This window comes from Sparus aurata, chromosome 13 (assembly GCF_900880675.1).
Source record: "Sparus aurata chromosome 13, fSpaAur1.1, whole genome shotgun sequence".
In the NCBI taxonomy this organism is placed as follows: Eukaryota; Metazoa; Chordata; class Actinopteri; order Spariformes; family Sparidae; genus Sparus; species Sparus aurata.
Genome location: NC_044199.1, coordinates 33,170,901 through 33,187,215, shown reverse-complemented (window position 1 = coordinate 33,187,215; position 16,315 = coordinate 33,170,901). Strand labels below are relative to the sequence as shown.

The 16,315-nt window shown below is 42.8% G+C and overlaps 2 protein-coding genes across 2 annotated transcripts; both read right to left on the bottom strand.

Moving 5' to 3' along the window:
• Window positions 1-3,886: 3,886 nt before the first annotated feature.
• LOC115594474 (olfactory receptor 146-like) lies at window positions 3,887-5,203 on the bottom strand. The gene has a single exon (XM_030438563.1). It carries the CDS (start codon window positions 5,177-5,179, stop codon window positions 4,250-4,252), a length of 930 nt encoding a protein of 309 aa, XP_030294423.1. The 5' UTR covers window positions 5,180-5,203; the 3' UTR covers window positions 3,887-4,249.
• A 2,767-nt stretch (window positions 5,204-7,970) lies between these two features.
• On the bottom strand, window positions 7,971-8,906 carry LOC115593844 (olfactory receptor 146-like). The gene has a single exon (XM_030437522.1). It carries the CDS (start codon window positions 8,901-8,903, stop codon window positions 7,971-7,973), a length of 933 nt encoding a protein of 310 aa, XP_030293382.1. The 5' UTR covers window positions 8,904-8,906.
• Window positions 8,907-16,315: the final 7,409 nt, after the last annotated feature.

Genomic DNA, 16,315 nt, shown 5'->3' with positions numbered 1-16,315 from the left:
CACAAGAACTAAACTGCTGCTGCTCAGGCTGGACAAAGGCGAAGCAAGAGAGGTACAAGCCACATTCCGTCCTCTTTGTAGGTCCTCCCCTCAATCATCAAATTAGGGCCACCTGGGAGAAAGCACAAAGAAAAGGTCGATAGAATCTCAGGTTATATATATCCCATCCAGCGGGGGGGAGTATGTAACAACACACATGTTTAAAATAAGGCCTGGTATGATATGCTAATGTCCAGATTCGATTCTATCACGGTACTTCAATTCGATTCAGAATCTCGACTCCAACATTGTCATCGACTGGTGAAGGTTCTTGTCTGTGACAATTAAAACAGTAATGTCCTAATGTAACAGACTTAGGCTGTTCACCTTAATTTATTTTTAGGTTCAGATTCCAATCCACATAGACACAGCGAGAAGGACTCAAATATATATACAAAAAACAGTTTATTTTTGTTACTAAAACTCTTTAAAATACATACAATTTCTCTATTACAAGAGAGAACAAAATCAACCTCCAACAGTACATGAAAAGGCAATTCACACCGTGGGAAAATAAACTTTAAAATACCAAATAGTCCGATCCAGTTGAGTCTTAAGATAATGCCAGGTTTTCCTTTGTGCCCAGGTGCCAGTAGAGGGAGCCTGCTCCAGTGGGGCTCTCAGTAGGATGGAGCTGCCACATTACAGTCCAATCTCAGAAGTCCAGTGCTGGGAACTCCGCGTAGCCGGAATCTGGAGTCTTCCCTAATTGGAGTGGGATCAGCCACTGGTGAATGAGATTGCTGATGTAATAGGGTTCAGCTGGTGCGTCAATTAGCCACATGTGTCCTTGTTTTGACAGTTCATAAAAGACAGGTAAACACATCCCCACTGTGACCCAGCAAACGGTAAAATCATTGTCCATCGCTCCCATACCGCACAGCAAACATTAAGAAAGTCACACAATTAAATATTATTCACAGTTAAAAATATAAAGTTCAATAAAGTTAATTCTCAGTAGTTCCAACGCATTAACTTTAGTTTAAAGCATTAACTTTGTGGAAATACTCCCATTATTTTGAATTTTTGGGTGAAAAGGACAAAAACAACATCAAAGTGAAATGCAAGTTAATTCATTTGTATGTAGGAATGATGTAGGAATGTGTTTCAGGGAAAAAATGACCTTCACATCCATTGTATCTGTGCTTTTATCATTTCTATGTAAGCACTCATACGTTACGGGTTCATTAGTTGCATTTTTACTTGGACTGTCAAATGATTAATTTTTTTAATCACGATTAATCGCATTTTGTCCATAGTTAACTTGCGATTAAACGCAAATTAATAGCAATCAATATTTTTGGCACATTTTTTTCTGTTCTAAATGTACCTTAATGTATTTTTTTCATGTTCTTAATACTTTTAACAACATATGAAAGGGCAAATATGCTTGCTTTATGAAAATGTTTATTCAACACTTCAAATCATGCAGGAAAATAAAAGGCCCAAAAAATATCACCTTACCCTAAATGGGATCAAAACATGGTAGCCCTTTTTAGATAGAAAAGGCGACACATTTGCTCCTAGGTAAGGACGGCAATGTGCCGGCATGTCTTTCTAAAACGGAGGCGTAATATTCCTCCTTTTCCAAAAGCCGCCTCTGAGGTAGGCGTAAACATGTGGCGTGACATGAAGCTCGAAGTTGGGCTGTGAACAGTTGAAAATTAATTTGTCTTCAAAATAAGACCTTTACATTGCACCCCGTTGGAGTTTAGAACTGGGTTCTTAGCAGGGGGCTTTTAATTTGAAAGTAATGACCGGTCTTAGCTTGCGGACACAACAACAAGCTAACAAAACCAAACAGCTACAAAGACCGAGGAGACGCTAGCATCTCCTGGATCTCAACGGCTGTCCAGTTGCTCATCTTAATGTCCGCGGATGAAGTGATGGACTGACTGCTGTGATCAGCTGTTTCTTGGTTTTAAAATTCCCCGGCTGTGGGTCACACAACAGTGCAGGTCATCGACACCTCCGCCCACCTCACGCAGAGGCCGGCACATTGCCGCCTCGTTTTAAGATAGCAGGCGAGGCGGAAATAAGTGTACCCTCCGAGGCGGAAAATCGGCGGACCAAAACAGACCCCCAATTTGCCGGCCTCTGTCTAAAACCGCGGACTGAGCCGCCAAAAGGACAGGCAAATTGGCGGCTTGGTGCTCTGTCTAAAAACGGCTGGTGATGTCTGCTTTTGGTGAGTGGGGGAGGGGGGGCTCTCTGCATCTGCCATGTGTTTGGCTTGCAAATGATATTTTATACTCAACGTACTTCAATGGTAACTCACTTCATGTCAACAGTACGTGCGGATAACTTTTGTCCTATCGACCAAACCATCTAGCAGTGTTTTGAAAGTGAATTTGCCGTTCATAAGTCCTTTCTCCATTTCCTTTCGCTTTTCAGTCCACCATGATTTTACCAAACGCCAACCCTGCTTCTTCTCCTTCTGATTCCCTTTCTTATTCTTCTGCCACCCTCTGGATCAAGACTACAGGTGCCATCGACGGCCGTAAATCATACAATGCGTGTTTCTTTTTTTTTAAATACTGAGCGTTAATCGCGCGTAAAAAAAATGTACGGCGTCAAGAGGATGTTGCGTTAACACATTATTAACTTAACTTTGACAGCCCCAATTTTTACACATCATACACTGGTTATAAGACCTGTGTTTATATTGTTTTCATCGAAAGAGCTGTGCCTAATACTGAAATTGTCTGCCCAGTCCGCTGTCAGGTTGTTTGCAAAATAAAAAGCTGTAATTGTTATATTGCGTCAGTCATTCCTATTATCAACTGCGCAGTTACTGACTGTGGGCCGTAAAGACGGACACAAAATGACTGTAGAGCCAGTACATTCAAAGGTACAAGTACAGCTGCCTACACACCATCTGAACAATATAACTGACACGTGCAATGAGTCACAATTAACTTTTACTGTAATTGCTGGTAACTCTAATTCACTCTAACCAGCACTTTCCCCAGCTATAAGGCAGCAATGTATCAATTTAGTTTTTAGTGGCAGTAATCTTGTGACGTAATGAGTTACTTTTAAAAGTAACGGCAGCCAACGGTGCCCCTCAGTAGGTGTGAAGTCCTCTGTAAAACAACAGTTGGAGTGGTACTTTATTGTGAAGCCATTAAATCTGGTCATATTGACGACTGCAGTTATCAGAAAGTAGAGAGAGAGTTAATCAGTTCTTGGAGCTGCTGATATACTGTAACAAGAAGCACAGAATGAGGATCCAGAAGCAGCTTTCAGTGATATCGACTGTTTAATGACATTTAGTATAGGGGCAAAAAAAGTGAGAAATGCAGTTACGAAATACAGCTTTGGTCTTGAAATGTAACAGCCACCTCACTACTGGTTAAAAATATGAGCTGTAAAAAATGACAATTACCTACATAAACAACTACATATTAACAAGACAAATTACAACACTAACAACAAGTAAGATTTGCATTCTGGAACATAAACAGCGGACCAACAAACTATGAGTACTCAGTTAAGGATTAGGCATGATGGGTAGTATGCCATCGCTACATTGTAATACAAATATATATATACATAAACACACTATATATATATTGTATATGACGTGAAGTGTTTGTTTTGTCACTTACAATCTAATCACTTGTTCTAAGATTTTGACATTATTGAAAGAATTTCTCCAGAGACAAACCTCTTCTGAGATTAAGATCCTTTTTTGTTGAACCACAATCAGCCTCAATGAATACACCAGACTCCATTTGCAGAAACAATCATTTTATTGTTGTATAACACACTTACATTCTATAGCATTATTTTCACTGTTCCAACAATCACTGTCTGGGTTGATTGATATAAACTCTCAATTCACTGCATTTGATGTAAAAACTATTAGGAGATGTTTTCAATCTAATACGCATTATAGAATAGGGTACAGATTTTATGTATATATTAGTGTTTCAAAGTATTGAAATATTGATACTGAATATTTACAATGGTTTCAATACAAATAATTTAAACTATCAATATCACAGTACCAGCCGTGTTTTTGCTCTCTTCTCCAACAGCATGTTGACTCATGCACCACTGCAGTGCCCACCATAGTCTCACCTCCTCCAGAAAGACATTAACTGACATGCTGTTGTGTTTAACACATAGTACACAAACCTTTATATGATTATCATTTATGCCCTCAGTGTGTAATGTAATGTAATGTTTGTAATGTGTACTGAAGTTAGAAATTCGGCAAAATCTTATTTGAGAAAAACTTCTTTATCTCTTTTGACTGTATGCCGTATATAATGGGGTTGAGGCTGCCGGGGATGATGTGAAACAAAATGGTACAGAGTTTTCTGTAATCTGAGTATTGAGGGAAACGATGAAGAGTAATGACAGACAATCCATTGAACACCATGATCAAATACACAACCAGATGAGTGCTGCAGGTCTTCAAGGCTTTACTGTTCAAAGACTTGTTCTTACTGGTCAGACAGACAACTGTAATCTTTGTGTAAGTGAGAACCATGGTGCCTATAGATGCTGTGAAGAGGACAACAGTGAAAGTGAGGCCGTAGACATTATTAATAAACACACTGTCACAGGAGAGTTTGAACAAAGAAGCATTATCACAGTAAGGATTCATGATCATTGTCCGGCATCGGTTCAGCCGTATGGTCAGACCGAGAAGAATCCCGACCAGAACAAAGGCCACTCCCCAGGCAGAAACTGTCAGCTTTATCACCATTTTGTTGGTCATTATGGCAGCATAGCGCAGAGGATCACAGATGGCCACATATCGGTCAAAGGCCATAATCATGAGCACAGTGTGAGATGTTGTACCAAACATATGTGTAGTGAAAGCTTGAACTACACATTCATAATAACTGATGAGACGTTCAGACGGAGGCAGCAAAATGTCTACAAGCAAACGAGGCACCATGATAGAGTTCCCAATAATGTCATTAAATGGCAGGTTGCTAAAAAGGAGATACATCGGCTGGTGAAGGCTCTTGTCATTGAAAATTAGAACAACAATACCCACATTGGTAACCATTATAAACAGGTAGGAGAAAAAAAAGAAGAGAAAGGCGGGGTAGACTGACTTATTTGAGAAATTTAACCCTTCCAGCTGGAGTGTGAAGCTGTTGTAGGTGTAGTTTCCCATCGACCTGAAAGAAGAAAACAATGTTAACAGCTTAATTTCTAACAAAGTGATCTAAAAAAATACTAAACTGAAATTTCCAGCTCAGTATACTCGTGTTCATTTAGGTTTAATTTACATCTTCATTAAATTTTCAGCTCTAATAATGTATTACAGTATTGAGAAAGCATTTTCCTGCCTGAAAACCATCAGTGTTGTTCTAACCAGTAACAAAGATAATTAATTTACAATTGCTTTAAAAGGACATTGTGAGCAGATCAGTAATACCCAGTTTGAGAGTCAGTTTCCAGTCTGTCTTCTCTTTCTCACTGCTGAGAATTTCCACTCGCTCCATTGTTTTATAGTCATGATTTTATCTTCAGGGGATTCAGTTGTCACTACCTCAGATAGAGTGATGCAACATGAAGAGATTATTGTGATGGCCTTTGCAACTTTTATTAACCTGTTACTCCTCTATATTGAGGAAGCTCAGGTCCTTTATAGTGCAGGGGGCACTACTCACCTCTTTCTATGACTCTGTGGTGGCATCAGCCATTTTCTATGGACTAGTCTGCTGGAGCAGCAGCATCTCTGCAGCAGACAGGAACAGACTGGGTAAACTTATCAAGAAGGTCAGCTCCATCCTGGGATGCCCTCTTGACTCAGGGCAGGTGGTGGGAGAGAGCAGGATGATGGACAAGCTGTCATCGCTGCTGGTGCAGGGGTCCCACCCCCTGCAGGTGAAACTCACAGCACTGGGCAGCTCCTTCAGCAACAGACTGATGCACCCTCAGTGTGTGAAGGAGAGATATCACCTTCCTTACTGCTGCTGTCAGACTATACAACCAGCACTGCTCCATATAGACCTCACCCTGTACTCTGCACTGTGCAATAGCTCAATAAACTCATTTCATCACCCATATTTATTATACATATTTAAAATCTGTATATAAAAATTACTGTCCATTCTTGCACTATATCATGTAAATATGTATATACATCGATTTGATTCTGTTTTCTATTCATTTTAATTATATTCTCTATTATATATTGTCTATGTTGCTATTGCTCTTGTCTCTCTAATATTCTGCTGCTGCGACAAACAAATTTCCCCATCTGCGGGACATTAAAGGATTTCTGATTCTGACTCTGATTCTGAAATGATAAATCTTGATAATCCAGCTGCAAACAGGTGTATTTGAACAACTTTGGGGGCCTGAATTAAAGTATCTAATAAGCGGGCTGACCGGGCTTAACCAACAGTCGCTGTTCCAACTGAGCTGCCCCACTGTCACTGTATTTTGAAAAATATCTTTAAAATTAAACTAGTCGGATATCCTAATCTTCAGATTCAATACTATCACGATGATCATTTTTGATCCTGTTTGAATTGGGTCATGAATCACACAAAGAAAATGAATGAAATACTTAGGAGGCAGATGGCTATGGAAACAAATCTGTACCCTAATTAAAATTAAAATGGATTAACAGAAATGCTTTTTCATTTTCAGAATTTAGCTGCATTTTCTTTTACTCATAAATAAAATGAATAATAAATCATCAAAATTTCATTTTCATTTTCTTCTTTAAGACTGCTCATTTTGTAACTTAATCAAAATGATAAAGAAAAGGACATTTAAGATTTAATTTTCAAAAGATGCCCCAGCAAATAGTTACCAAAATTCAATTTGAAATGTCAAATTTGAAAATTAAAATGCATTAGCAGAAAGGCTTTTTCATTTCAAGGTCATAGCTGCATTATTTGACTCATAAGTAAAATGAGTAACAAATTATCCAAATTGCATTTTCCAAAATTCAATCTGAATTCGCAATCCCAAGCAGCGCAGGAGAGTGACGTCAGTGGCCTCTCTTCTTCTTCGGCCCCCAGTCTGACTGACCGTGCCACGCATCTAATAATTTAGGGGATGGTGTGCATATTTGACGCTGGAGCAAGAGAAGAGACAAGAGGAGAGTGTGAATGTTGTGTTGGTAGCATAGACTGTGGTACATGTTTTCAGAAACCGCAGGAAAATCACCACCATGTCCAAATCTGTACCTATTATCTAGTCGTATGGCTGCTGAGAAGAGGATAATGACATACAGAGCACAATGACATACTGATCAACTGTTGTTCCTCTATTTTCTCCCAAACTCATTGTCTCAGCCTTTGCCGCACTTCAGCTTGAATATTTTTTTTTTCTGATTAATCTCATCATTCAATTTTGTGACTGTTTGTAATTTTTCATGACTTCATTATAACTTCACTGTAACTTCATTGTAATCATGACAACAATCATTACACATTTTATTATTAATACAATATGCTAAAAGCAGAGCTCTTATATATTTCTTAATCATTTTATAGAACTAGGTATGTCCTTTTACTTGCTGCCTATATATGGTCAGTGTGTAGACATTTCAACTCTTTTGATGATAGATAGATAGATAGATAGATAGATAGAGAGATAGATATAGGTATCTATATGTATATATACATATATATAGGTATATATATGTATATATATTTATATGTGTATATATATATATATATATATATATATATATATATATATATATATATATATATATATATATATATAGATATGATAGTTCATCAAATAAGGTTATTTTGCATTCATTAATTTGTATTTTAACACACAGAGAAAAAAAGTAGCCATGGATCATATTAAGGACACTGCAGAGGAAAATGTGATTTATCTCAAGTTCTTTTAATTTGTATGTTTCACACAACCTGTAATCCTCTTGAATAGGAAAATAATGTCCCAAGAACAATACAAACACTTGGAAGGCGTCCTTACAGGGATGGCAAAACTTTCTTGGACTTAGATAAAAACGTCCGTATCTCTTTGGACTGCATGCCATAAATAATGGGGTTAAGGCTGCTGGGGATGATGTGATACAAAATAGTGGCAAATTTTCTGTAGTCTGAGTACTGAGGGAAGCGATGCAGAATGATTATAGTCAATCCACTGAGCAACATGATTAGATACACAGCCAGATGAGTGCTGCAGGTCTTCAAGGCTTTACTGTTCAAAGACTTGTTCTTACTGGTCAGACAGACGACTGTAATTCTAGTGTAAGTGAGAACCATGGTGCCTATAGAAGAGGTGAACAGGACGACAGTGAAAGTGAGGCCATAGATATTATTAATAAACACATTCTCACAGGAGAGTTTAAACAAAGAGGCATTGTTACAGTACAAACCTCTTATTATTGTCCTGCATCGGTTCAGCCGTATGGTCAGACCGAGAAGAATCCCGACCAGAACAAATGGCACTCCCCAGGCAGAAACTGTCAGCTTTATCAGCATTTTGTTGGTCATTATGGCAGCATAGCGCAGAGGATTACAGATGGCCACATATCTGTCAAAGGCCATAATCATGAGCACAGTGTGAGAGCAGGTGTTGCACACGTGTATGGTGAAAGCTTGAACCACACATTCATAATAACTGATGAGGCGCTCAGATGGAGGCAGCAACATGCTTACAAGCAAACGGGGCAGAAAAGAGTTTCCTAGTATGTCATTAACTGAGAGGTTGCAAAACAGGATATACATTGGCTGGTGGAGGTTTTTGTCAACAAAAACCAGAACAGCAATGCTTAAATTTGCAACAATTATGAACAAGTAGGAGAACAAGAGAAAAAGAAACAAAGGATATGTAAAATCCTCTGAGACATTTAACCCTTCCAGCTGGAGTGTGTCGCTGTTGTACGTGTAGTTTTCCATCAACCTGAAAGAACAGCCGAGTGCTGTGAATGTCACAACCAACGGCAATCCTAATATCAAAAATCACGTTAAGTCAAGACAACCACAACACAAACACACAGCTCTTACAGTTATAGATATCACTGTGTATCCCAGAATCAAGAAGTAAGTAAGTTCAAGTTTGAGTTCAGGAAGTTCATCATGAAAGTAGTAACTATGAGAGCTAAAGGAGTAAATGTCATATACATATATTCAGACTTTGACAAGCTCTTATAAACATTAGGTATGAGGTATGAAAACTCTAAGTAAATCCATGCATCAGAGATCAGTTCCTGACAATGTAATGATTGTACAAACCCTTTCTACATATCTTGAACAAAGCACCCCGCCTCCACGCAGCAGGTTTCACAAATCATAAAATAGAACAATGAAGGTGATAAAGGTTAACATTTCACATCGTGTTAGAAAACTAGTGAAGAACATCAAGAGTAACAGCTAGTTTGACCATCTCTGTAACATCCACCTACTCCAATGAAGATCTCCTCTGTTGCAGCATTATATAGACTCCAGGTTGTGTGTGTGTCGCCCTGTGCAGTCAAAACTTTTCCAAGCTTAAGGTTAAGTTGTTGGGGAATTGCAAAAGCACTGCAGGCCATGAGGGGCTAAATTCAAATTCAATTTCAATGGGCATTAAGATTTACTCCAATTTAGAGGACACCATTCTCACTTATATACCAAAAACCCAATGAATTCACACAACCAGTGTTCCTCTTTAATATTTTAACTCTACCAAATTCAGAGCCAGAAGAAGGGTTCCTGTTCTCAGCTGTGCAGTTACAAACGTTGACTCCTCAATGAGTTTTCTGTAACATACAGTTCAGTACATACTTTGTTTTGATGGGGCACTATGTAGTTTTGGAGAAGAAATTCAACCTCAGTATTTTAATATTTACAACAACAATGAGGTAACAATGCACACTCAGATATATTTGTTTTCCTTAAGTAAATAAAAAAGCAGTTTTCAGAGGAAAATAAGGTCCCCACAACAAAACAAACAAAACACTTGGAAGGCGTCATTACGGGGATAGCAAAACTTCCTTTGACTTTGATAAAAACCTCTGTATCTCTTTGGACTATGGAGGACCAAACCTGACATAATTATTAATAAAAGATACATGCATAGATGCATAAATAAATACATAAATGCATAAATAAATACATAAATAAATGCTGAAATAAAAGAATAAATGTATAAATAAATAAATGCATAAATAAATAAATGAATAAATGCTGAAATAAATGTATAAATAAATAAATAAAAGTATAAATAAAAGAATAAATGCTTTTTATTTGATCTACATTTCTGTTCACCTACATTTATTTATTTCTGTATTTCTGTTCACCTACATTTATTTATTTCTGTATTTCTGTGTCCATATGTAAATGAGGAGGTAGGAGGTCCTAACCTCAGTCAAGAGCATGATTGGTTACAGGAGTGTGCTCGGTGAGGGTCTACTACTTCTGCCTTACTAGCGGCGCTGATTCCTGTACACTGTACAGGAATGTTGCTGGCTACCAGCAAGCCCGCTCAGCTAACTGTTAGCTGCAGTTGTTGACATTTGTTCATGTAGCTCTGGTTTAGTTATGAATTTGACTGGCGTTCATTTTAACTTGCGAGGGTCCCAGGTGTGCTGGTGGTGTGGTTTCAGAGTCCTGTCTGGAGAGAGAGGGGTCCTCAGCCATGTCTGCTAGCCAGGAAAAACATTTTGCACATCGCTCCAAATCATGTATATGTGTATTCTAGACGAGCGCTACAGAGCACAAATCGTCCAAAAGTGCATGCTGTTGGTCTCATATCTTTGTCGTGAATGTCTGTACTCTCAAATAACTCATGGGTGGAACAGGCTGAGGCATTTGTTCATGCCGAGCGGCTCGAGAGTGGAGTGGAGACCCCTTTTAGCTCTTATGTTAGCTGTCAGCTGCTCGCTGTAGCGCAGGGTCCAGGTTACCTTATGACACCGGTTACAATCGGGTATTCTTCATTCTGCACTGTTCAAATGGTCACTTAAAGCCATCGTTCCGAGCAGCATACATCGTTATTAAGTTGAAGCTAAGTCAGTGTGAAAACTGTACACTGTCATACAGCCTGCTTGTCAAACAGTCTGCAGAGTACGTTGACATCCAGCCCGAGCTCAGCATGAGGTCTGTTAGCTGTGGCAAATCGTGAGATGTACAGATCAACCTGTGATACAAACACCAGTAGCGACAATGGTTCATAGGAAAGCCCAGACATGTATCTCACTCTCGGTGGTAACATGTGTCAACAGTTAACCTGGACGCTACGCTCTCAGCACTACAGCGAGCAGCTAAAAGCTAACAGCTAACTGCTAACAGCGGTGTCCACGCCGCTCTCGAGCCGCTCGGCGTGAACAAATGCTTAATACTGTTCCACACATGAGTTGTTTGAGAGTACAGAGATTCACGACAAAGATATGAGACCGACAACATGCACTTTTGGACGATTTGTGCTCTGTAGCGCTCGTCTAGCAGTGGTTTGCAAGTCGCAGCCCCGGCTTCTCCGTGTGGATAGAAGTGTTCAAGCCACGTCAAAACGAATACACATATACGTGACTTGGAGTGATGAGCAGAATGTTTTTCCTGGTTAGCGGACATGGCTCTCCAGACAGGATTCTCAAACCACACCACCAGCACATCTGGGACCCTCGCAAGTTAAAATGAATGCCAGTTAACCTGTCACACTGGTCGAGGCCATTAAGCTAACTGGAGCTGTTTTACAACGTTATAGAGAGCGAGGCTTGAGATCAGGAATCGTTTGCTTTTGTCTGGCTCTCCGATTTGACCAATCATGCTCTTGACTGAGGTTAGGTCCTCATTTACATATGGACACAGAAATACAGAAATAAATAAATGTAGGTGAACAGAAATACAGAAATACAGAAATAAATAAATGTAGGTGAACAGAAATACAGAAATAAATAAATGTAGGTGAACAGAAATGTAGAAATAAATAAAAAGTATTTATTCTTTTATTTATACTTTTATTTATTTATTTATACATTTATTTCAGCATTTATTTATGCATTTATCTATTTATGCATTTATTTTTTTATACATTTATTTATTTATTTCAGCATTTATTTATTTATACATTTATTTATTTATTTCAGCATTTATTTATTTATACATTTATTTATTTATTTCAGCATTTATTTATGTATTTATTTATGTATTTATGTATTTATGCATTTATGCATTTATTTATTTATTTATACTTATGTCAGGTTTGGTCCTCCATATTGGACTGCATGCCGTAAATAATGGGGTTAAGGCTGCTGGGGATGATGTGATACAGAATAGAAGCACATTTTCGGTAGTCTGAGTACCGAGGGAAGCAATGCAGAATAATTATAGAAAATCCACTGAGCAACATGATCAGATACACAGCCAGATGAGTGCTACAGGTCTTCAAGGCTTTACTGTTCAAAGACATGTTCTATTTCATCCTTACTGACCACCAGAGGCGGTGCTTCAGCACTGAATGTCTCCATCTCACGCATGTGCAGGTCGAGTGTTTATACCAACAAAGTCATCTGTGACCCCTGATGATACCGGCTAGCCTATATCTCCCGGTGACATCAGAGGATCTGTTCCTTTTCATCTTCTCGCTTCGCAGATAGACGTACGTCAGTGAGCTCTAGCTGAACTAAACGCATACTTACTGCTGCTTCGTCGCTGGTAGCCTTGCGAAAACCTTTCGGAGCTGCGAGCTGCTCGCCCTCCAAGGGCTGCGACGAGCTGAGACAGGACTTTGTTGGCGGTTTGCCGCGGACACTCCTTCGGATCACCATCGGTTCGTCTCTACAACTGGCTAAGTATACCAGAGGTAGTGTTACGTTTCCTTTGAGTATTCCTTTCTTTTGGTAAATAAGGTTGGTGAAGGCATTGTACTCGATCCCTCTCCCGACATTTGTGCTATTAGTTACGGGCGCTAGCGGTTAGCATTGCCTGCTTGACCTAGCGTCTGTGTAATCGGCTAGCATTGTCCGCTTGACCTATTGTCTGCGTAATCGGTACACCGTTGGTTGTATCCGTTTTCAGTTGTAGTTTTATATGTTGGTGAAGCCAGTGTACTCGCTCCCTCTCCCGACATCTGTACAACTGTTACATCTGTGAGTACTTTGTACCCGCCTTTCGTTGTAGTTTTCCCGTGTTGGTGAAGGCAGTGTGTGTGCTCCCTCCCATCTATTTTCTGTAACAGCTGCATCCTGAGCTGTGTTTGCTTTCCTTTGGCAGTTTTACCGGCGTTTTCGCCCGGCCTACTTCAGTTTGTATTTTGCGGCACCTGCGGTTGTGCCCATTGATTTGTTTTTGCGCAGCAAGCTGACCCTTGCTGGTGAAGGCAGTGCTCTCGCTCCCGCTCCCAGCATAGGCGGGTGCTGTTGCCCTTGTAGTTAGCAGAAGTGTTAGCCACTAAGGCTAACTGCGTTTGTTGTGCGACACCTGCTGGTGAAGGCAGTGCATTCGCTCCCTCTCCCAGCATCTGTTGTCTTTCTCAGTTTGCTTGTATTTGAACCAGTTGTCACCATGCTTGGTGACCACTCCTGTTCGGCCTGTCTGGCCGCTCTGCAGTCTGAAGATGGTCATGATATGTGTCCTCTGTGCCTTGGCCTCGATCACCTTAGGGAGGGGCTTTCAGAGGACCTGTGCATGAACTGTAGCTTCATGCCCTGGGCAGTGCGGGTTGCTAGACTGGCTGAGGCTGAACACCTGCTGGGCCATGCTCCGGAGCCGGACCAGTTGACCCCAGCCCAGCGATTGCCTCCAGCACATCCGATCTAAACGTCGGACTGCAGAGGCTGCGGGCGCCTCCTCTGGGAAGAGGGTCAAGGAGTCTAAACTGGCCTCCAGGGTGGACCAGTTGACTGAGGAGCTAAATCAAATGAAGTCCCTCTTCCTAGCATCCAGTCTGGGACTGGTGCAGTGGATGTGGGCGCTCCTGCTCCCCCTACCGCCATGTTCGAACCAGAGGAGGATGTGCTCTCCGTGGCTGCTTCAGCCACTGAGTTCGCTGACTACGGGGTGGACGTGGTCCCCCAGGACGCTGCCTCCCACACCTCCGGGGCGAGCTCCCGCTCCTCAGCCCGCAGTTGCAGTGCCGGGTCCGAGGATAACTCCATGGGTGCCATCATTCGTATGGCCCTGGCCCGCCTGCAGTTGGATGTTCTGCAGGCTCAGCCGGCTCCGCCAGTGCTTTCTTCAGGTGTGGCCCAGCCCCTGCCACCTTTACTGTGCCTCCGTCAGAAGAATACCTGAGGGAGTTGCCTGCATGCTGGAGAGATACTAGAGCCCTCTCTCATGCAACATCAGATGGCCGGACCCTGGCAGCCATGCAGGATGCAGCCAAGTTCGGCTTGGCCCACATGCCAGCGGTTGAGCCGGCTATAGCAGCTCTGATTGTTTGCCCGATGAGGCTCTGAGGCCAGATTCCAGGTGTCCGCACCCCCAGTGTCGGGCCACGGATGACCTGCTCTCTAAGGCCTATGACGCAGCAGTACGCATGGGACTCATTGGCAATTCCCTCTCGCATCTGATGCTCGCTCTCATAGCGTCCCTGCAGTAGGCTACGCTGGACGCTTCCGTCCACAGCTTCGGTGACGCATCTCTGCAGGCATTTGCTCTGATGTCAAGAGAACTGGGGCGCCTGATGTCCACACTTGTCCAGGCTTGCCGCCAGGTGTGGCTGGCACAGTCGCCTCTCACCGAGGGGTGCCGGAGAACCCTCCGCAGCGTACCAGTGGAACCCAGCGAGATTTTTGGGTCGGCTGCTGTAGAGGCGCTCGAGCGGGCAGTCCAGGCCAGGCAGACTTGGCAGCAGCTCTCTGGGCTTCACAGGAGCATGCCTCCTCCCAGCAGACCTGGGGGTTCTTTAGCTCCCCCCAGGCGCCGCTCTCAGCCACAGACTCCCCCCAGTGGCTACCCTAGGTCTCAGCGAGCGGTTCGACAGCTGGCTCAACGATGTCCTCAGGGATTTCGAGCCCCCGAACGACTGCCCTCTAGACAACCTCAGAACTTCGACGCTGCCCGTCGTCCCCCCAGGGCCTCTAGAGGCCGGGGGACCAGGCGCTGAGAGTCCGGGGCCAGTCGTCGGCTGTTTTTTTTCTTGCAGCAGCTCAGCTACTGGGCTGCTTCCACCAAGGACCCTTGGGTTATTTCCACCTTAACCCACAGGTACAAACTTCAGTTCCGACGCCGGCCCCCTGCCTTCAGCTGGGTCAAGAAGACTATCATACGCTACCCAGCAAAAGCCCATGCCCTCAACCAGGAGTTGTCCGCCCTCCTGGACAAGGGTGCCATCGAGCCAGTAGACCCCCTGTCACCTGGGGGGTTCTATTCGACTTACTTTCTTGTTGACAAGAAATACGGCGGACTCCGCCCTATCCTCGACTTGAGGGAATCAACCGGTTCCTGAAAGTCTTGAAGTTTCACATGCTCAGTACTGCAGAGGTTCTGCGTACTGTTGCCAGAGGGGAATGGTTTACCTCAGTAGACCTGAAGGACGCGTATTTTCATGTCCCCATTGCACCACACCACAGACAATTTCTGCGGTTTGCCTTTCAGGGCCGCCATTTTCAGTTCAGGGTTCTCCCGTTTGGCCTCTCCCTTTCTCCACGGGTGTTCACCAGGTGTGTGGCGGTAGCCCTCTCACCCCTGCAGTCGCGAGGCATGAAGATCTTGCCGTATCTGGACGACTGGCTGGTCTGTGCGCCATCCCGGTCTCAGTGTGACCCAGGACACAGCGATTCTCCTCTCACATGTGGCCGAGCTCGGCCTCAGAGTGAATTTCCAAAAGAGCTGCTTGGTTCCCTCACAGAATGCACTCTTTCTGGGGGTGACTCTGGATACTGTTGCCATGAAGGCCTGTCCATCACCTCGGTGCGTGGACGACATCCTCCGCCTCCTTCTCCTCTTTCAGGAGGGCCGCTGCTTGCGCTATGTCCAGTATATGCGCCTCTTAGGCAAGCTGACGGCTGCTGCCACTGTGGTTCCCTTAGGGTTGCTATCACTACGGCCCCCTCAGAGCTGGCTGAACAGCTTCCACTTGGATGCCAGGCGGCACCGGCACAGGAAACTCAAGGTGTCACGGCATTGCCTCCTTGCTCATGGCATGCCCATGGGCTCCATTGCATCCCGTCAGGAGACCAACAGATGCATCCCTCTCAGGGTGGGGTGCTGTACGGCAGAACTGGACAGCTCAAGGCCTGTGGCCTGCACAGGACCGCTCAGACCATATCAATGTGCTGGAGCTACGGGTAGTGCACATGGCACTGCAGCTTTTTCTCCCGTTCCTGATAGGGAGGCATGTGCTAGTATGGTCGGACAACGTCTCAACCGTATCTCACATAAACCACCAA